Raw genomic sequence first — 20,930 nt, forward strand, 5'->3', positions numbered from 1 at the left:
TAAAATTCATTGATGGACACTTAGAATATTTCAAAGTGCAACCTGCACTAAAATGTTTTAGGTATGAAGCTGAAAGTGACAGTTATAACATTAAATCTACATCTGAGATTTTCTACATATTAAAATATTAAATGTTTCGATTTTCTGCATCAAACCTCAGATAAATATTTTTGAAAACCCGCCTGCTGCTTTCAGTCATCTGAATTTGATATTTGAGGCTTCAAAGCTATAAAGATAAACTGAGATGCAAAGATTTAAATTTATAATTACAGAGAGGTTCAGGTTTGAGAGGTTTTCCATGATCCTGCTGAGGCTGTTCACTGTTTCAGCCTGAAGCCTAAATTCAAAGGTGCAGATCCTCTCAGGTGTGCTTTTGTTTTTGAAAAAAAGATTTTAGAAAAAGATGAAATGGAGATTTGTTCTCATTTCTTGATTTCCAATGAGGAAATACTCTACACAAGTGACATTATTATTATTATTCATGGTGAATATTAAAAAGAGGAAACAGGTCCAGTGAAATATGAAGACTTTAACGACGTAAAGAGAAAAGATTTTCTTCTTTGAAATTAAATTCTAAATAAAAACCGGACTTCTGTCACTGCCGTTTTTTCCCTCCTCGTTCTTTCTAAAAATCCTGATTAATTTTCTCATCCAGCGAATAAAGCCGCTCCGTTTGGGACATAAACTTGGCAGCCCAATAAAACCCCGAGTATAAACTAACTTCCTCTGCTGCGCTGTGTCGGTCTGGGTGTCGGGTGGGTTGTTTCAGCGCGGATTTTACGCACACAAAGCGCACAAAACGCATTATAAAAAGCAACAAAACGCACGGACACACTCACGTTCACACTTTCCAGGAGTTTACAGTGTAAACCAGCTCGTGGTGAAAAGTTTCATCTGAATAAATGAACAGATGATCCGGATAAGTCCCTAGAAGCTCAGCGGGATGGCGTGCTGATTGAGTCCCAGCAGAAGCAGCGATCGGCGGGCAGAGACGCGGAGAGACTCCGGTAGGTTTTCTTGGAGTTTCTTTGGATGTTTTCCTTTCTTTTTATGAGGTGAAAGTTGGTGAAGCAGCGAAGGCTGACAGTGATCAGAATGTCTGCGGCTCCGGGCCGCTGATTTCCAGGCAGCGGCGCAAGGTTTATCCCTCCTCCGGGCTGCGGTAAACCATCAAGGGGAGCCGGGACAGTTCGCTGCGTCCTGCGCGACTCCGGAGCCAAAACTACCGGAGAGAGTGCTGCGCGAGTCTCTCTGCCTCTCTCCTCTTCCCTTCACTTACCCTCTCCCCTCCTCTCTCTCTCTCCCTCAGCTCCATAGTCTCTCTCTCTCTCGCGTCTCTTTCCTCCAAACTCCCACTTTTCGCCCTGTTCTTCCATTTCTCACCCCCACCCCACCCCCCCTTTTCGGTCCTTTCCTCCAAACTGGACTCAGTTCAGTTCATTCAAATGCTCTTTATTGACACTGTGAACCAGGGTTATTATAGTTAACGAAAACGAACGAAATAACGAAAACTGAAATTGAAAAAACATTGTCGTTAACTGAAATAAATAAAAACTATAATTAAAAGGAAAAAACGATAACTAATTAAAACTGAATTGTGAGTTTACAAAACTAACTAAAACTAACTGAAATTATCGATAAACTGACTTTCATTTACTATTTTTTTTTAAGCCTTGTGGGTTAGGGTTAGGGTTAGATATGATATGAAATCATTTTTTCCTCTCTCCGAGTTTAAGCTGGGAGCGCCACAGGACAACTGTGTGAGTGCGCATGTGCGTGCGCTCACCGCGCTGGGTCCACAGAGTAATGGCTGCGGTCCCGTATGGAGGCTCTTTGAGTACAAGAGCACCGACAGAATCGAAAGTCTTGTTGTGGATGATGAAAAATGTGCAGAACATTTCTCAGTCAGGAAAAACCAGCAACATCAAAGTCCAGCTGAGAAGCGCACAGCACAGAAACCGCTCTGATCCTACCAGGTAACCTGGCCTGCGCCTCTGGAGAAACGGGACTACTTGTCGGGTCCACGCAGCCCAGAACGTTGTGACTAAACTGTTGCGTCTTTGTGCGTTTCCGGCTACTTTATCAGTGAGAGAATAACAATCAGGAATAATAATCAAAGCATCAATATGAGGACTCACAACTGTCAGCAGATTCCTGGTAGGAGACTGCTGAAACTATCAGGATGGACGTGAAGGAATGAAGAAAGTGAAAAAATAACAGGGACAAATATGTTTGCAGACAAAAAACTGAGCACAAAGAGCGAGGACCAAAAAAGAAGTCCCAGCCTGCACCGCATATAAAACACCTGCACACGACCACAAGGTAATTAACACACACAATCCAGCTACACAAGCATAAATGTGGACATGAGGTCGGCAACTTCCGTAGGTTATGTACAAAGACCCTGCAAGTTTAATTAGCAGCATCTAACCAAGCTAGCTCCAAAACAGAAGCAGCTTCAGGTGGTGAGAACATCAGGATGCAGCTGGATTTGAGCTTTGACTCCTTCAAAGAGTTTGTTTTTGTCAAACACCACATGTAGCTGTTGTTAATCTGCTGCACTGATGCTGAAGTTTATTGTGGAGTTTATTGTAGAAGTTATTGAGTTTGGGAGTTCATGTTTTTCTTTGTTTCTCCCTGTTGATGTTCATGTGTCCTAATTATTACACATTTAGCATGTAGTGCTTCTGTCTTGTGAACAGCTGGTTGTTGAATATATTTCTTTAAACGGTATCTTTTGTCAAGTTTTCATTACACAACAGTCACTAACTGAAACTAAGCATGAAACCAAAAATAAAAACGAGAAAAACCACTCTGAAAACTAATTAAAACTAACTGAATAAGAGAAAAAAGTAAAAACTAACTAAAACTAAACTATAATGTAAAATCCAAAACTATTATAACCCTGCTGTGAACAAATGCTAATATGATCAAAGCAGCGCTGGCTACATGTTTGCCACACAGGAAGGCTGCAGGTGATCGTTGGTGAGGGTTTGTGTCTGTGGTAACCAAGCAGTTCTCCTCTAACTCGCTGCAGCTTTCCTTATCAAACCACAGCTGGAAAAAATAATTGCTGAAACTGCATATTTTTAAGGACTTTGTTACCCTGAAATACCCAAACTTAAACATGTACAGTACACAGACCATAATACTCAGTTACTTCAATCATTCTACTCCCTACTAATCCCACAGAAACAAACTGCTGCAGTTCAGCCAAGGGTGCAGTGTGGGGTGCTCAGGAGATCCTCCTCAATTAACAAATAATTATAATTTCTGCAGAGACAGTGTAGATAACGACTCCGTCACACCACAGTAAAAATAGGATGGAAAAAAGAGACTTGGTTATTTGGAGCTTGCACATGTGGATACCAACTGTCAGCAGTAGGTGGAGGGTCCTCCACCTCTGGGGAACCACTTTGGATAACAAGGCGATTACAGGGGTCGCCTGGTGAGAGGCAACCTATCTGCAACCACTCTCAGGCAGATTGGCCAAAGTCTGCAAATAACTGCCATCTAATTTAGACAGACGGGGAAACTCATCTGCAGCGCAGCTCTGTGTAATATGGACCAGCTGATATTGTTATATAAAGGGAGGTTCAGTCTGCAGATAAACTGCATCCTGCAGGATCTGCATCATTATTTGTGGAGGAATTTCTTTCTGCGATGTTCTGATTCTGCACAGCAAAGGTGAACATCAACAGATCTACATTTTTCACTGATTTATTATAATTAATCACACATTATCACAGACTGCATGTATTTGTATCTGATGCCTTTCAAATTGACTCCATCTTTTCAACACTGAGAGAGCTCATCACTCCTGTTTTATCCTCACTGCAGCAGCTGCTCCATTTAGAGTTCATTTTAAAATTCTTTTTTTTTTTAAGTCCTTAAATGCCCCCCCCCGCCCCGCCCCAACCCTCTGACCTGCTGCACTTCAATTCAGTTAAATTCAATTTTATTTATATAGCACCAAATTACAACAAACAGTCGCCTCAAGGTGCTTTATATTATAAGGTAAGAATAATTACAGGGAAAACCCAACAGTCAAAACCAGCCTCTACGAGCAGCACTCAGTGACAGTGGGAAGGAAAAACTCCCTTTAAGAGGAAGAAACCTCCACTTCAGCTGTGGGAGCTCCCAGATTGTGGGATTTGCTGCCGTTACACATTAAAACCTCTCCACTCTTAAGACCCACCTCTTGTTCTTGGCCTTCAACCCAGTTTGAGATGTTGATTTTACTATTTATTTTATTTTATTTTATTTCATGTAATTAATTTATTTAGTCTATTTATTGTATATTCTCTTTTTCTGGTGAGTTTTCGTCCCCGTGTTCAGCACTTTGGTCACTGTTTACTGTTTTTCAGTTCAGTTTTATTTATATAGTACCAAATCACAACAGTCGCCTCATGAGTGCGCCTGAAGTGCTTTATAAATAAAGTTGGCTTGACAGTAAAAAGCAGAACGCCGTCTTCTCAAATGTTGTTGTCGGTAGCTTTAAATGATTCTGTAAGTTTAAGTGTGTGTGTGTATGTGTGTGTGTGTTTCTTTGGCTGCAAACTCCTCCTTCACAATCAGGAATTGAGTAACTGATCCTGGCACACAGGTGCAGCTTCGGCACCTTAAGGTTCTTATCTATACCACATATATGACATCATCTTGTTACCTAGCAACTACCTATCAACAGGCTAGAATGACCCACAACCTTATCAAAGCATTATATCATTTTGATTTCTTATATCCACAACTTTTAGTTCTGCATTATATATTATGATGCATCAGGTTTCCTAGCAACCACCTAGCAACAAAAATACATCACCTCATGAAGACATCCTTTCATTTTAATTTCACAACAATCTCATTTAATTATACATGTAGTACATGCCACCAACCACGGCAGTGGCTAAAAGGATGACCCCCCCCCCATTGAATTAATAACCTTTTATTGAAGGAGGAGGCTATGTCTGCGGCTATGTCTACGACCTGGATTCTCTACGTAGATGTACAATCACATTTGTAACCACAAGAGGGCGCTTCTCAGGAGAGACACGTTTTCAGAGTTGAGCGTCTGCTCAGTCCTGTCCCTGGATCCGTGTTTGTGGGAGAGCAGCTCTGATTTGTCCTCATTCACATGAAGAACTCTGTTTGTCTGTCTGATGATTTCAATTATTATTATTTCTGATCTGACAGCAGGTCATTGTGCCAGCTCACTCCACTCAGCTCTCACACTTTCATTCAGTGTGTGTGTGTGTGTGTGTTTTTGTGTGTGCAGATAAGACAGATTACAGCCGAGCTCATTGTGTTTTGGGTCTGACTTGTTATCCATGACCCCATACCCTCCCACCCGTCTGTTCCTCTCTCTCTCTCTCTCTCACACACACACACACACACACACACACACACACGCACACACACACACACACACACACACACACACAAAAAAACATACAGCGTGTGTGTGCATCAGTCATTGTAAGCTGCTGTGGATAAGAACATCAGCTAAATGCCTGAAAATGTAAGTGTGTGTGTGTGTGTGTGTGTGTCTGTGTGTGTGTATGTGCGTGTTCATGTGTGCGTGCATGTGTGTGTGTTGTTATGACTGGCGTCGCCCTGACAGGACCCATTTGTCATCCTCGGGACCTCTGGTGGATTGATAACGAACAAAAGCACAAACATAAGCGTCTGAAAATGAACTCTTGTCGGCTTAAAGCGACTTTTTCAGCACAGAGGAATGTGGCCCAGCAACAGGCCGTCTGATTGGCTGAAGCACGAGTTCGGGGTCGACAGTAGCCAGCAGGGAATCACGAGGTTGGTAGTTCAAATCTGGGGTCCTGCAAAGCTGTAGATTCTTATTGTGTGGAGATGTTTTTCAGTAAAAATGTCCTTGTGTGGTTTGTTGTTCAGATGTTTTTGTAACGATGAAAGAAGCCGGCTGCACCTCAGCCAGTTTCTGCATCATGATTACATGTGAGGACGAAGCCGTCAGTCACCGCTGAGGAGCCACATCTCTGACATCACACATCTCCTTTTAGATTTAAAAGGAGATTTTTGCACAAAGGAGCAATACTCCAGCATTATTGCTTACAAATCTTCCATCTTAGACTTTTTAATTAATTGCTGGTGAAAGCTGTAAATTTGGTTTTGCACACCTTTAACCCCAAACTGGCCCCTGTTGGTTCTTAGTTAGTGCTTGAAGTCACATTTTGAGGGTGTTATTATAATCTCTGAATAATCGTTTGGTCGTTCAAAACATTCTGAGAGCCTTGAAATGCTTATTTTTAGTGTGAGCTGCAGCAGCCCGACACTGGAAAGAGACACATTTATACACAACAAAAGCTGCAACACAGCCACATGTTGTTTGTTTGTTTATGTTTGACTGTTAATGAATCATTTCTTTGTCTGACTGCAGCAGGCAGAAAAGTGAGGATTTGGAAACATTTGAGCTGAACAAACATCAAAGTATCTTCTAAAGAAAACCTCCAGCTGACTGCAAACGACAGAAACTTATGATCATGGTCTCAACTGCTGCTGTAGATCAAAGACTTCCTGAACCAAACACTGTCTTTGTTTTGTGTCTGACCTGATCATCACTGCCACTGTTTACACCTATGCATTAAAAGTTTTACCTGTAAATACATTTTGTAACACGTGTGTCTGCAGACGTTCTTTTACAGGAAAAATCATTCAAATGTTTTTGTTTCCAACAAACTGGAACGTGTTTTTCCACCATGATTTCTTCATTAATCTCTCAAATACACACACGTGCACACACACACACACACACACACACACGCAATAAAGGAGTTTCTGGTTGTTCTTGTTGCTCCTGTTAAAATGTATAAAAAGACGTTTACAATGAGAAATCATACACTCTGTGTATCTATAATGATAAATATAATAATAATATCTATAACTGTAAATAACTGCACTGCAGCTTTATGAGTGAACAGAAAATAATTATTTGTTTAAATAAATGAATAAAAAGAACAGAAATAAGAGTTTAACTGCTTGGTGAAAAAAGTCTTGATTGAAATTATTTCATAATAATTTTACCCAAACACATTTATCTGTTCAGTATTGATAGACTGCATGTTTTAATGTAATGGCTGGAATTTTGTTTGTTTGTTAACAGCATCGAATAATTCACAGAAATATTAAAGTTTCTCTGAAGAAGTGCAGCACCTGCCAAAACTTTAGGCACACTCGGTCAAAGTAATTCTTTAGTTTTCATCATTTTCCACATTACGATGAATAATCACAGCAACTAAACAGCATCCGCTGAAACCTTCAGTCTGGAGGTCGAGCGTCCTCGGCCATATTTATCCTTTGGGATGAATCAGTTCAGTTCAATGGTATTTATAAAGCACCAAATCACAACAAACAGTTGCCTCAAGGTGCTTTATATTATAAGGTAAAGACCCTACAATAATACAGAGAAAACCCAACAGTAAAACGACCCCCTATGAGCAGCACTTGGTGACAGTGGGAAGGAAAAACCTCCTTTTAACAGGAACCAGGCTCAGGGGGGGGCAGCCATCTGCTGGGACCGGTCGGGGGTGGACTGATTCAGCAATCCCGAGTGAGCCAAACTAAACGCATCACCAACGACACCCAGAGTGATCAGGATGATCTGAGATTCATATTCTTACTTTCAAACATCACTGATGTTCTCTCATGGATTTCATTTACTCCTATTTAAAGACGTTTTCATCATTTCTAAAGAGCTTAAAGGACATTTTTTTGGCTCCTTTTTCATCACCATCATCATCAGAGAGCGCAGGAACTACAACAGCAGCCATAACTGTGCTGTTCAATAACACGTACAAACGTTCTGATGATGCAAAAGTCACGATTTTACTAACACGATGACAAACACGGGTTTGAGCTTTAAATGTGAACATTATTAACAGTTATTCTTTAGTTGAATCTTTGAAAATGAATGAATGTTTATGACCATGCAGTTATGATGCTGTAACAGCTCCTATAAGCAGTAACAAAAGCACCACATTCAATAAAAGGTTATTAAATCACTGTGACTGCCACTTTATGTTAAACTCTCACGTTTAGAGCTTGTTTTCAGCATAATAAATGGAACAGCCATTTTTCCCCGACTGCTAAAACCGGATTATGAACGTTTGGTCTTTTTTATTCTTCCATTTCTTTTTCATCATCGTGGTTTTTAGTCCATCGTTACAATTCCTCTCGCTAATGTCGCAGGGGATTCTCCGTCCCAGATAGAACGCATGAAGAAAGGAAAGAAAGAGAAAAGCAGGACAGGAGGAGAATTAGGTGTTTTCATCCATTGATTAATGACTTTCTAAAGCAAAGCACATCGAAAGGAGCCGGCCGATCAATAAATTAACTGCCCAAATTCATCATTTTCTACAACAAAAGCTAATTATTTAGACGGCTGCAGGAAAGGAAAAAACACAATATTAACAAGAGTTCATTTAGCAAAGCTGTGAATTCCTGCATGTGAGAATGCTGCAAGGATCCAGGAGGAGCTGCATCCTCCACACAGCAACATGGACGCAGTTTAACTTACGCTTATTAGAAAATCAGTCAAAAACAGCTGCAGCGTTAAAGTAGCTTTGTGTAGTACCACATATCCCAGGATGGATGATAAATGTTCACATCGGCACATACAGATGCATCACTGACAGGCACAGTTACACATTTAACACACAAACAACCAAACAAAAGCTAGTTTTAACCACGTTAACACAAAGCAGAGAAACTGTGTCAGAAAATGAAGTCTGAGCCATGTTTCTGTGACGTCCCCACAGAGCTGCACGTGTCCACGTTTCCTGTCACCAGGGGGCATGTCACAAACACCTGGCTCTGTGGGCTCCTCCCTGTTCCAGCCCACCTTTTAACCAATCAGCATCTGACCTGCACACAGCATCATCCACGTCCACCTGTGTGTTCACTATTTGAAAGACTGCACAAAAGCACAGGTGGTGAATCCGTCTGTGCCCAGGGTGCCACAAGTGCCCCCCAACCCAAAAAAATGGAGCCAGTGTCCTAAACCTGTATTCTCTCTACTGACCAGCAGAGGGAGACTCTTCAGGTTACAAAATTCATTCGACCCATGACCTCAATAAATACTTTCCTGATGAATTTATGGCCTCAATCACCAGTTATTGTTTATACTGAATAGAACCTTAAGCCAGTTTTCTGTTCTTTCTTCTATTATTATGGAGGATCATGCAGGTTATCCTGATTGGCTACACGCTGTCTCACCTACCGATGAGCGTGTGGTGTCTTTGGTTTCACGGTCAGATCGGCGCCTCACACACGAATCTGCTGTCATCATCTTTTATACTGTCTGTGAGTACTAATGTGAGTCCCTGCAGCACAGTTCATTCTGTTGTCAGCAACACCTCCTTATTAAAAACAGCGTTTTAATAGAATCAGTATTAACACAGCTGATTTTCTTGTAGCTGGTGTGGCAGCCTGGTAACACACGCTGCCCTGAAATTATTTCCCTCTGTTATTCTTTAGGAATAAAAGATCAATTCATTCCTCAAACTAAGAGGCAATTATTTCATATTAATTTAGACTCACACGCAGACAGAAATCAGTCTGATCATTAGAAACTCGTCTCCATGTGTTAATGTGCTTGTAATGAATAAGGTCATAAATCAGTTTGGGGACCCTGAAATAAAGTGTGAGGACGTTTAAATGGAGCCTTACTGGTTCCAGTTAGAACACAAGTGCTGTTCATTTAATTCAAATGTTTGCAGTTCATTTACACGGTGCAGCACACACACACACACACGGTCCTGCAACCTTGGTAGCACAGCTTTAAGGCGGTGTCACTTTCATTTACATAGCAGCGTGCTGTTAAGGTCCTGCTTTGACATTCAATTAAAACGTTTACATTTCTGCTTAATTAATTTGGCGGATGGCGGCAGGAAAAGACGAATGGACGGGCCGCTTTGACAGGAGGCCGATAACCGTGTGCGTATGTGTGTGTGTGTCCCTGTTGTGGTGTTAAGGTCACGGCAGGCTGACTATTATAATTCATCTCTATAGACACGTATTCAGCAGGGACTCCTATTCTCTTTTTCAGCTTTATTTCCTGCAGCTGAAGCCGAGCAGAGCTGAGGCCTTTTTAATGCAGTAAAGTATTTTAAAGCTGTAATACTCGTCTGTACGCACTTCATCATCCTCCCATTTACTGCTAAAAACGCAGCGCTGCACCTCATCGATCGCCGAACACTGGAAAATGCACCTGTTTGTTAACCAGGAAGGAAAAATGTCATCCTCTGAGTTACAGAATCATTTTTTCCAGTTATGAGGAATTATTATTATTATTATTATTGGAAAATAGTTGCTTTTGTGTTTAGATTTTGTATTCTGTATATTACACAATTTTGCAGAAGCATGCATATATTCTTTAACACACTTACAGAGCTCTGCATGATTTCCAGAACACTCACCATGTCTGCACTGTTTACCTGATTATCATAAAGATTACATCACAGTAAACAGTGTTACCACGCCATGCTGCTGGTACAGCTGGCTGTCTGTGTGTCAGCCATCACAGTAGAACGTGCTACAGTTACAACAGTTACACAAACCCACAGCAGACTCTAAAGCAAACACTTTGCTTCAGCAGGGTTCACAAATGTATTTAATGACCTGTTTATGAATTACTCACTTTTTTATGTGGACACCTGACTGAGTCACAGTTTTAGCACAACTTCATGAATCAGAGGGTTTATTAGAAGGTGCAAACCACTGGTTACACTTAAGAACAAGAAGTTCAGATTACACTTTGCCAGAAAAAACCTAAAGAGCCTGCACAGCTCTGTGAAACCAAGATGAACTTATGCCAAAATACTGTAGGAGCAGGTCGTGATCCACAGCATCCTGCACCTACTGCATCTGTCAGACATGGAGCCGACACTCCAGCATGGGCGTGGACGTCTGCCAGAGGAAACGGGTCTGCAGCAGGATGAACGTGACGGGGCGATACTCTCTGCTCAGATGCATCTAAACTGGTTCACACTGCACATGCATAATGACCCAAAGCACACTGCAAAAATAATACAAGAGTTTTTCAAGGCAAAAAAATGTGATATTCTGCACTGGTGCAGTCATCTGAAGCAAACAGATCGTGCTATAAAGGTCCTGCAGATGAAGCTGCAGGACCTTTATAGCAGAGGCTGAAGGCAGAGAAGAAGCAGCATCTGATGAAGTCGTTGTCTATGAAGGATTTTCCAAGTATTGCAAACAAAGCTTGTATTTAAAATTATGCTCGTTTGTCCAAATATTTTTGAACCCATGAAAATGGAGCATCTGTATAAACATGGCAGTGACAGCTAAAGTGATACTTTTGTTAAACCCCTCGATTTAAAGGTGAACGTCGGCCCTTTGACCACATCTTGATTGTTGAATTAAACAATGCACTGAGAAAAAACTGTCATTGTCTGAAAACATATGGGCCTGACTGACCTGCTGGGTCTGAAAAGTGACCATGGAAGAGCCTTAAACTCGATTTCACTTAAAGGGCCACTGGGACAATTCATCATCTTAGTGTTCAGACATGTAGAGAGGGGTGGAGCTGATGAAGAAATCGAGGGACACGCCTGGTAACATAATAGCAACCAGTGCATTACAAGTTCTCCGTGCACTGAAGTGTACCCGCTTTGTTGTTCACTGTACTCTAAATAGGACCAAAACTTGTAATAAAAAAGCTCTGAAACTAAAACTGGACAAACTCAGCAGTAAAGTGTGTCTGAGATCACATTTAGGGGAGCTCATGTTCCCACAGAGTTCTTCAGAACGGGACTTTTCTGTGCAGCGACCCAGAGGCTGTGTCCATCTTTTACATACAGTCTATCACTGAGAAAGAAAAGCTTCTTTATGGCAGAGCATAATCGGAGACTGTGAGGGACACCGGGTTCTTTAGAGCTTAACTGAAAGAAAATACACATGGCTAAATATAGTCGTGACTCACTAACAAAGCAAGCTTTTAATATGAGAGCTAACTGTGCCCACTGCCACGTTGCCAAATACTGATGTGGGGAGGACTGCCCCACGACATGTGTCTCATCTCACTGGCTCACATGATGATTCTCCATGAGTTTGTTTAACTCTCTCTGCTGTACAGAATAACTCCTGATCTCAGAGATTTACACACTAATTAGTTTAGAGATGAACATTTTCACCACTGCTGTGTTTTGAAACTAATGTAACAACCACAGGGGAGGTTCTGACTGTGAAGCTACACACACACACTGACTAACAACTTCTCAATCACAACTTATTAGCCAATATGCATACTGGATTATCCTCCTTTGTGACACTTATACTGTCACAATGTAACCAGAAATGAGTGGCTGAGCCCGTGACCTCATCAGGAAGTGTTTGTGGAGGCGGGGGCAGAGGGCAGCAGCCTGTTCTGCAGCCACAGGTTGGTGGTGACCATGAAAATAATTCATGTTTAAGGCACTTCTGCATTTGCTTCATCTTTTACACCATCTGTGGCTGCAGACGAGCACTCTGCACATAACAACAGCAATCCCCATTGGCTGTGGTCTCCCCTGTGATGCCTACACCAGAGGGCGGGGCGGGGGTGGGGGCGGGGGTGCTGGTGGCAAAACTTTATCCAAACTCCCCACATCCCAAACTGCAGGATACTATAACACAAGCTCTGTCCACAGAGGCTAGACACTAGCAAGGGTACTCCTAAATTAGGAATAGAAGCCACACACTGTGTTTACTGGATTTATTATTTTAATATCACTATTTCTTTGACTTCTTCCTCTCTTTTATTAACCTTGTCTCCACTTGTCTCTCCCATTGTGTCCTTCCCTTGTTTTTATAAATCATTATTTTTGTCTCCTCTCCTTTAATTTTCTCTCCTATCCATTTCATTTTCATTTTCTCTCTCCTTCTTTCATCTCCTCTCTCCTTTCCTCCCCTGTCCCTTTGTGGCCTCTCATCATTTGCTTAATTAGATCTTAAATCTCCTCTTTCTCCAGTCTTTACATTTTTTCTCCGCTGTTCTAGTTTCCTCTTCTTTCCCGTCCTGTCTCCTCTCCTCTTCCTCTCCCACAGTAGGCAGGTCTTAGATCCAGACTCAGCCCACAGGGGGGAGTGGTCTTGTGATGTAGCCGGATTATGAGCACCGTTCTCCGGTCAGCCTTCCAGCTGTGATTCCCTCTTGATCCTCTCGGCGTGTCTCGCAGCAGGGCCCTGTCTCCGCTAATCAAAGATGGAGCTCCGGACGATCCTTCCCGCTCTCCTGCTCCTCTCTGCCGTCGTCCTGCAGTCGGTGTCCGGCGCGGTTTCACGGACAGGACCGAAAGTCACAGAGAAGGTGGGTGTTGGTATGTTGCCGCATTTATTTGCATTTATCCCAAACCGCGTCGGATCCTCTTCCGCGTGCGTAATCTGCATCTCCTCGTGCACAAGCTACAGAGCACGCACGCGCAAGTCACCCGGAGACGTGTTACGGTAACGGTAATGGTAACGAGGGGGCGGGGGTAAGCAGCTGTCTCTCCGTGATTCTTCGAGAATATGTGCTACACACACACACACACACACACAGCTGTACACGTGTCCATCCTGCAGGCGGATGCATGCGCACACAGCCATAAATACTGAGAGGCTGGAATAAACGTGCACAAAGCTAAACTCGCACCTGCTTTTACTTTGACATATTGAAACAGAGCGCGCGCCTCGTGGCTTTTAGTACTCACACCAAAGATCAAGCAGACTGAGCCGAACCGCCTTCAGGTCATCTTTTGATTGCAGGATGGAGACCTTTTAACAGCCTTTGATGTGACATTTTCTCTCAGTGCACCTGCTGGCTTGTGAGAATTAAGGAGTGGTTGATACAAAATCCCACGGCAGACTTGAACTCGCCTCATGGCACACCACCGTGGAAATGCTGTGTTAATATATGCGGCATCCCCGGGAGCCCAAACCCTCAGATACTCGAAGGAGCTTCTTTGTAGAGCCTGATATTTAAACAAGGACAGCAGAGGGAAGCTGAGCGCCTGTTAGGGGTCATTTGGCATAACCCAAATATTCCAGACACACTCCAGCTTTTAGGAGCAGAGGAGTTCTCAGCATAAAAGGCTGAGTAATGCACTCAGAGTTAAGTCTGCATGTGAGTGTGGAAGTTGATTCTTAATACTGACATGCATCCGTGTGCTACATGAAGCCTTCTCTGAATCTCTCAGGCTTGTCAGATGGAAATGATTCATTTGTCATCATGTAAGAATAAGATGTGTAGAGCTGAAATAATATTTCTGTCAGTCAGATGCAACTATTCTGACAGGTGGATGCTAAATCCACAGGCTTGCATGCACGTGTGAAATGACTGAAGTGATTAGATATGATTTATGACATGACGGCCATCTTGTTTGTGCAGGTGTTTTTTGACATCACGGTGGGGGGTCACGAGGTGGGACGGATTGTCATTGGTCTGTTTGGAGAGGTCGTCCCTCTAACTGTGAATAACTTTGTCGCACTGGCAGCTGGAGAGGTAGGATGATGTTACACACACACTGATGTCATTTTACATTCACCGGCCGCTTCATTAGATACACCTCGATAGGACTGTTGGACCCCTTTGGCCTTCAGAAGTGTCTTCATTCTTCAGAGCAAAGGTTCAACAAGGTGATGGAAACATTCCTCAGAGATTTTTGGTTCATGCTGAAATGACAGCCTCACACAGTGGCTGCAGATTAGTCAGCTGCACGTCCAGGATGTGAGTCTCCCATTCCACCACATCCCAAAGGTGCTCTGTTGGTTTGAGCACAGTGAACTCATCGTCATGTTCCAGTTTGAGGTGATTTAAGCTTTGCGATGTGGTGCAGCCATCAGTGGGTACACTGTGGTCAGCAATGATACTCAGGTAGGCTGTGGTGTTAAAATGATGCTCGGTTAGTATTAAGGGGCAAAAGTATGCCAAGAAAATATCCCCCACACCACCACCACCAACCTGTACTGCTGGTACGAGGTAGATCCAAATATCGCAGCAGAAATTGAGACTCATCGGAACAGGACAGATTTTCCACTCTTCTGTCCAGTTTTGGTGAGCCCGAACAACTTGTGGCCTGAGTTTCCTGTTCTTGGCTGACAGGAGTGGCACACTGGTCTTCTGCTGCTGTAGCCCATCTGCTTCAAGGTTCAGTGTAAATGTCTGTAAACCCTGGAGCAGATCAGAAGCTTCTGAAACACTCGGGCCAGTCTGACACCAACAAACATGCTCCACTAAAATCACCTTTCTTCCTCTTTCTGATGCTCGCTTTGGCCCTCTCGACCACATCTGCGTTCCTAAATGCAGAGTGGCTGTCATGTGATCGCCTGTGTTTGCAAGCAGGTGTACCTAATGATGTGGACGGTGAATGTAAACAAATGAACAGATCATATGCAAGTATTTTTTTAAATGATCAAATTCATTTGACTTTTATTTCTCCAGTTAAAGATTGTCTGTCACTTTTATAAATGTAACTATATGCTGTTTGTTACATGCAAATATATCCACAGGGAAAACTAAAATTCTAGTTTTCACATCAGTTTGTTTTGTCACTTTTCCTGATTGTGTGTCACTCCTGATGCACAGAGTTGTTGTGTTGCAGCATTATGTTCTTATGTGTGTCTCTGCAGAAAGGTTATGGGTACAAAGGGACGAAGTTTCACAGAGTCATCAAGGATTTCATGATCCAGGGAGGAGACTTCACAGTTGGAGATGGGAGCGGAGGTGGGAGTGAAAGTCCAAGTGATGCTCCAACACTGAGCTAAAAATTAATCACAGCCTGACTGACTCCCCTGAAAGCTGCAGTGAAATTCCCTCCATTTCTTTCCTCTGAGCCTCAAACACTCACTGCTTTCACCAACATACAGACCTCCTCTCTCCTACACTTTGTTAATGCCACACAAACCAGATGTAAATAAGCACAATATTTTATGTAATCAGATAATTTTTCTCTGCAGGTCACAGCATCTATGGAACCACCTTTGCAGATGAGAACTTCAAACTGAAGCACCTCGGAGCAGGCTGGGTGAGCACGCACTCACGATCAGCTCCTTTCTGATTCATACATGTAGCCTTGACTGGAGGGTTAAATATAACACGTGATGGGATGATGTAACAAAGAGCTGCATGTGTGATTGTGTACCAGGTGAGCATGGCAAATGCCGGTCCGGACACTAATGGGTCCCAGTTCTTCATCCTGGCTTCCAAAGCACCGTGGCTGGATGGGAAACACGTGGTTTTTGGCAAAGTCCTGGATGGGATGGTGGGTGGAACGTCGGATGTTTTCCGTGAAATAATTGGTTAATAGCCTCATAAGCCACAGACTCAGGGGTCTGAGACATGAGTGGGCCCCTGAGCTGAGTCTCTATATATCACTCAGCTCAGCTGAAAGATGTTCAAAATGACCCCAAAGTCACCAGGAAAATTCCAAAGAGGAAATTACACCAAACAAGCCTAAAACCTAAGAACCCATATGATGCCAAATACTGAAGGGAAAGTGTTACCAGTAACGATTACAGCTAACAGGCTTCCATGTTATAACTGCTGAGCCTGCTGAAACACAGACAAATGTTTCTTAAAGCAGGCTGCAGTGCATGTTATCTTTAACTCTAAAGATGGGCAAAATGACACCAAACGCACAAAACACCATGAGGATACAAACACCTGCGTATCCTCACAAAGCTGGAGCTTTCTCCTTAAAAGGAGAGGTGGGTGCTCGTTTCCTGTCTGCTCAGGGTCCGTGACCCCGGGTTTTCTGCTTTCAGCTGTGAGCTCTATTCTGTAAAGTTGCTGTCGACCCCTGACTTCTGAGTCCTGTGGTGGGGTCCTTTTCTTGCCTGCCACACGGCTGTATTATGACACAGGGGACTCATAACATTTAGTTTACTTTAAAAAGGAAAAAAGAGTGCAGATGGTTGAATAATAATAGCTGAATACAGCTGGCAGAGGATGGCTCTGGTTTCCAGTCAGCTCAAAGACTCTTCACTGAGGACCAATGAGCCGAGTTACTAAAGAGACCAACTATCAAACAAGTAAACTTGCAGTTTATTCACAGTCCTCTTCCTATTTGTCCTGAAAGGTCTGCCACAGGCAAACTGGCTTCCTGTACAGATTCAGGTACTCCACCCACACAGGAAGTGCTTGATGGACGAGGAAGCAACAAGAGCGATGAGTACAAACATGCAAAGGATAGGGTTGGGGCTAATCTCGGTATTAGCGGTATACTGAGGTGTGGGGACGCTGCAGAGGGCAGGAAAGTATTATTTAGGTTTCTGAAACCTACAGGACTGAGAAAATGATGACAGATGCAAACTGCCATTAAACCCCGAAGAAGAAGAAGAAGAAGAAACAGAAATTGTCAGCCAAGCGCGACACATATGGGAGCTCATGCTTGGTGTACAGTACCTTTTTCATTTAGCAGGTTTCGCTCATCATCATCAGACTGAATGTGCCCCGGGGTAGAAGAAGGTAGGAAAGAAGACATTTTCTAAAAGTCATGCAATGAGAAGGATTTTTTTTTTTTTTAATATGTATTAACGTTGAAACAGGCTCTTGAGTTTTCGTGCACAGTCAGACAAAAATCGGTGACTACTGCGGTTAACGTAAACATGAAGACATGGATGGAAAAAGTCCAACTGTATCTAGAAGATCCGAACCCTTCCACTCACTGGACCTTGAATTGTTCACCAAACACTTTTAAATAATGACACCTTGTAGTTTTTGTCAAAAAAAAGACGAGACAGTCTTCAGGAACTGGTGGAGTGTATGTGGGGCTGTGCTGCTGCTATTGAGGGTTCTAATCCACACGTCATGGCACATGAGCTGTCCACTATATTGTACACGAAATGATCAGTGATTGCTGGGGAAGTATTTCCCGACTGGCTGGCAAGGATTCCTGAAGGTTTCTGTCACTGGATGAAACTGGTTGCAAAGAAGGTGCTACACCAAAAACCTTCTTGCTTTTAGTTTTTCATGTTCGTCTGCAAATACTCGCTAACTACTAGCCGAACGTTAGTAAAAACTTGGAAAAATCGTGATGCAAACCAGAACCGAAGGTTAACCTTCAAAGTAAAAGCTGTACTTTTTGAAACATGTTGGCTGAGGCACAACTTTTACTTTAAAGATGACAATGTCTGATTCTCTGTGACTAAAATCAAGTTTCTAACCTGCTTCTGTGCGTCTCCTTTTGCAGTCTGTGGTTCACACCATTGAGCTTCAGGACACCAACGACAGGAACCTGCCGTACACCGAGTGTGTGATCATCAACAGCGGCAGGATCCCCGTTAAAGAGCCCTTCATAGTGGAGGTGGAGGGCTGGTAAAGGCCAGTGGTGTGAGGCTGTACGAGAAATACAGTAAAAATTACTATACACTAGTGATTAATCATTAGTCCCACTGAAAGTGTGCCAAATTTTTTCTTCATTCCTTTAGTGTGTTAACATGCTAATGCTAGGGTGCTAGCATGTTGGACTGAGTATTTATTGTATTTTTTAGTGCACTTATTGCTTAAGAAATATTATAACTCAGCCAAGCAAGCCAATATGACACTAATTGGGAACATGGTAATTCATTAACATACTCCACTGGCTAATGCTAAAAATTGAAAACTAGCATGTTAGCCCCCAGCATTTTTCAGCGTTCATATTAACATGCCAGTTATGGGCTTCCTAAATGCTTCCATGCTAGCAAACAGCAATTGCCGGTTAACTAGCTAAAGCAAACTGACTTCTGATTGATTTCTACTGTATGCAGATGTAATATGTCAGAAATTCTATTAAGTTATTAATACAGTAGCTAACAGGTATCAACTTTCTGAGCACAGAGGAAAACTGTTCAAAAGTGGGTGTTAAACCTGCAGTGCTGATATAGAGGTTCATACACATTTAGTTTGTCATTCTTTGACCATCAGATGGAAACTTTACCTTTCCAGGATGATCCAGTTCAGAATTGTGCAGGGAAACAGAAAAACATATCAAAACCTTAAAATACAGTCTTTAACAGAGGAGTGGTGGCAATGTGTGAGTCTGTGTGTTCAGTATTTATCAGGTTCACTGTGGTATATGCTAATGGTATTATAATACGTTAGTATACTTTCATACTTTTAGTGGGTGTGCCAGTTAGTATCATCCCCCAAACTTTTATCAAAATAAATGGTGAACACACTGTATGACCTGCATTTCAGAAACACTTGTGTAGCTCTTGTTGCCAAATATTTATTCTTTGCCAAATTTCCTTGCAGTTCCTATGCATCTATTTCATAAATATCAGAAATCTGTTAACATGCATATGCAAAAACTCTGTAGCACATGTCAAGTGCCATTCTAACACTTTGATGTTTATGATGATTTTTAACACTGCATCAGTGTAAACAAAGAGTTTGCAGTGTGCTTGGGAATATGTTAATATCATGTTTGCAAAAACTACAGCACAAATTACACAGGATGAAACTGTTCAGAAATTGTGGAAATTAGTAATGTACAGATGCTTTTCAATGAAGGTGAACTATCACAGTTCTTTGTAATGACGCCAAAACTGTCATGGTACCATACTGTAGAAGATACTCCGTATGCCACTGCAGCTAATACAACATTTAAAACCTCTTAAACATATCAGTTTATTTTCTTTACTTTCAGCAACAATAAAGGAAAGTGCCAATGGGTGTGTTTTCTACAATAAATATGCTATTGCAAAACAGTCAGAACCAGTTGTGATATTTGTTCACTTATTTATGTCAATGACCCCCCCCCCCCCCCCCCCCCCCCCCCCCCCCCCCCCCTTTATTAATTTTGATGTGCTGAATCAAAATATGACAAAATAACTTATTGGTTACTGTTTTCAAGCCTGACAGGCCAGGTCCAGATGTTGTCTCTAGGTGGGATATTATAGCATGGAGAAATGTTGGTTTCATGGATGTCTCCAAAACCAAACTTATTTAATTATTCGACAACAATGAGCACCAACAGAGGAAATGCAAAGATTACTTTCATTTCACTGGTGCATATTTAATGAATCACCACATTTCCAACTGTATATTGTGGGGAAAAATAGTTTGTGTAATATTTTAATATGCTTTACAAACATGAAATGCTACTTTGCAGGCTTTACACTACAGTTTGGCACTAAGAAGGTTAAACCCAAGTAGAAGTCAAAAGATCAGAGATAAGATTCAAACCAACACTTCATACTTCATCCAACATTTTCATATTGTATCAACAGTTTAGGGAAAGTGACCTTCAGAAAACAAGCACTTACTCCCATTTGGACCATTTCTGCTAGAATTCAGGGGCCAAATGGTATTTTAGTCATAGCTGGTTTCAGTTAAACACTCTGGGTCTTAGAACTGACATGTAGTAGCATTTCATGAAAACCAGAACCAACAATTTTGATCATTTTCAGTTTAAATGAATCAACGTTAGTAAAGTTTCACCACATTTATTTTGGAAGCATTTTGGCCATAAAGCTGTGTAATATTTCTGTAGGCACAGAAACAAGTTTAGGTTAGGCTGAGGGCAGGATCATGGTTAGTTCGTTTGTGGCTCTGTAATTACATTAGGTGACTTCCTTATCCTGTGATCCCAGCGGGTGCTGTCACCTAAATTAAACTTAATGTAGAAGGTCTTGATGGTACGCGTTTGCTTATTCAGTTTTCTGCAGTTATGACAGAGCATTAAAAGCGCATCTCAGTGAGGCTGCATACTTACCCATTTCAATTAGCAGGTTCATATACTTATTCACATCTCAAAAACAATGAGCCAACACAGACTGGAAAACTTCTTTCAACTCTAATAAAATAATCAGTGTGGCTCTTTTCAAAGGCATTACCATAAAGTTTAACATCCAGGTCAATTTACAAAGTTTACAAGAGTTAGCAGTAAGCTAGCTCGCTAGCTGACATCTACACCATGTTGCAGTGGTATGTGGTGACTTTT

The 20,930-nt window shown here is 42.1% G+C and overlaps 2 protein-coding genes across 3 annotated transcripts in view; one reads left to right on the forward strand and one right to left on the reverse strand.

Annotated features, from left to right (window-relative positions):
- The window catches only part of prdm6 (PR domain containing 6), a 157,896-nt gene extending 139,681 nt beyond the window's left edge, over positions 1 to 18,215 (reverse strand). Inside the window, exon 1 of the mRNA XM_030725678.1 lies at positions 18,169 to 18,215. The gene's annotated coding sequence lies outside the window, so the exon portion shown is untranslated. The remainder of the gene's footprint in view (positions 1 to 18,168) is intronic.
- On the forward strand, positions 13,124 to 19,673 carry ppic (peptidylprolyl isomerase C). 2 transcript variants are annotated; one of them, XM_030725679.1, is made up of 6 exons: positions 13,124 to 13,333; positions 14,393 to 14,506; positions 15,634 to 15,727; positions 15,961 to 16,028; positions 16,149 to 16,265; positions 18,195 to 19,673. In XM_030725679.1, exons 1-6 carry the CDS (start codon positions 13,229 to 13,231, stop codon positions 18,321 to 18,323), a joined length of 627 nt encoding a protein of 208 aa, XP_030581539.1. In that variant the 5' UTR covers positions 13,124 to 13,228; the 3' UTR covers positions 18,324 to 19,673. The 2 variants fall into 2 exon arrangements, with proteins under 2 accessions (XP_030581539.1, XP_030581540.1); XM_030725680.1 differs by lacking the exon at positions 16,149 to 16,265.
- Positions 19,674 to 20,930: the final 1,257 nt, after the last annotated feature.

This window comes from Archocentrus centrarchus, unplaced genomic scaffold, assembly GCF_007364275.1.
Source record: "Archocentrus centrarchus isolate MPI-CPG fArcCen1 unplaced genomic scaffold, fArcCen1 scaffold_68_ctg1, whole genome shotgun sequence".
NCBI classification, from domain to species: Eukaryota; Metazoa; Chordata; class Actinopteri; order Cichliformes; family Cichlidae; genus Archocentrus; species Archocentrus centrarchus.

Excerpts from the sequence above, each read along its gene's own strand:
- ppic (XM_030725679.1), top strand. The coding sequence starts at position 13,229 with ATGGAGCTCCGGACGATCCTTCCCGCTCTCCTGCTCCTCTCTGCCGTC. Across the intron at positions 14,507-15,633 it reads TCGCACTGGCAGCTGGAGAG|AAAGGTTATGGGTACAAAGG; the intron begins GTAGGATGATGT and ends GTGTCTCTGCAG. Across the intron at positions 15,728-15,960 it reads AGTTGGAGATGGGAGCGGAG|GTCACAGCATCTATGGAACC; the intron begins GTGGGAGTGAAA and ends TTTTCTCTGCAG.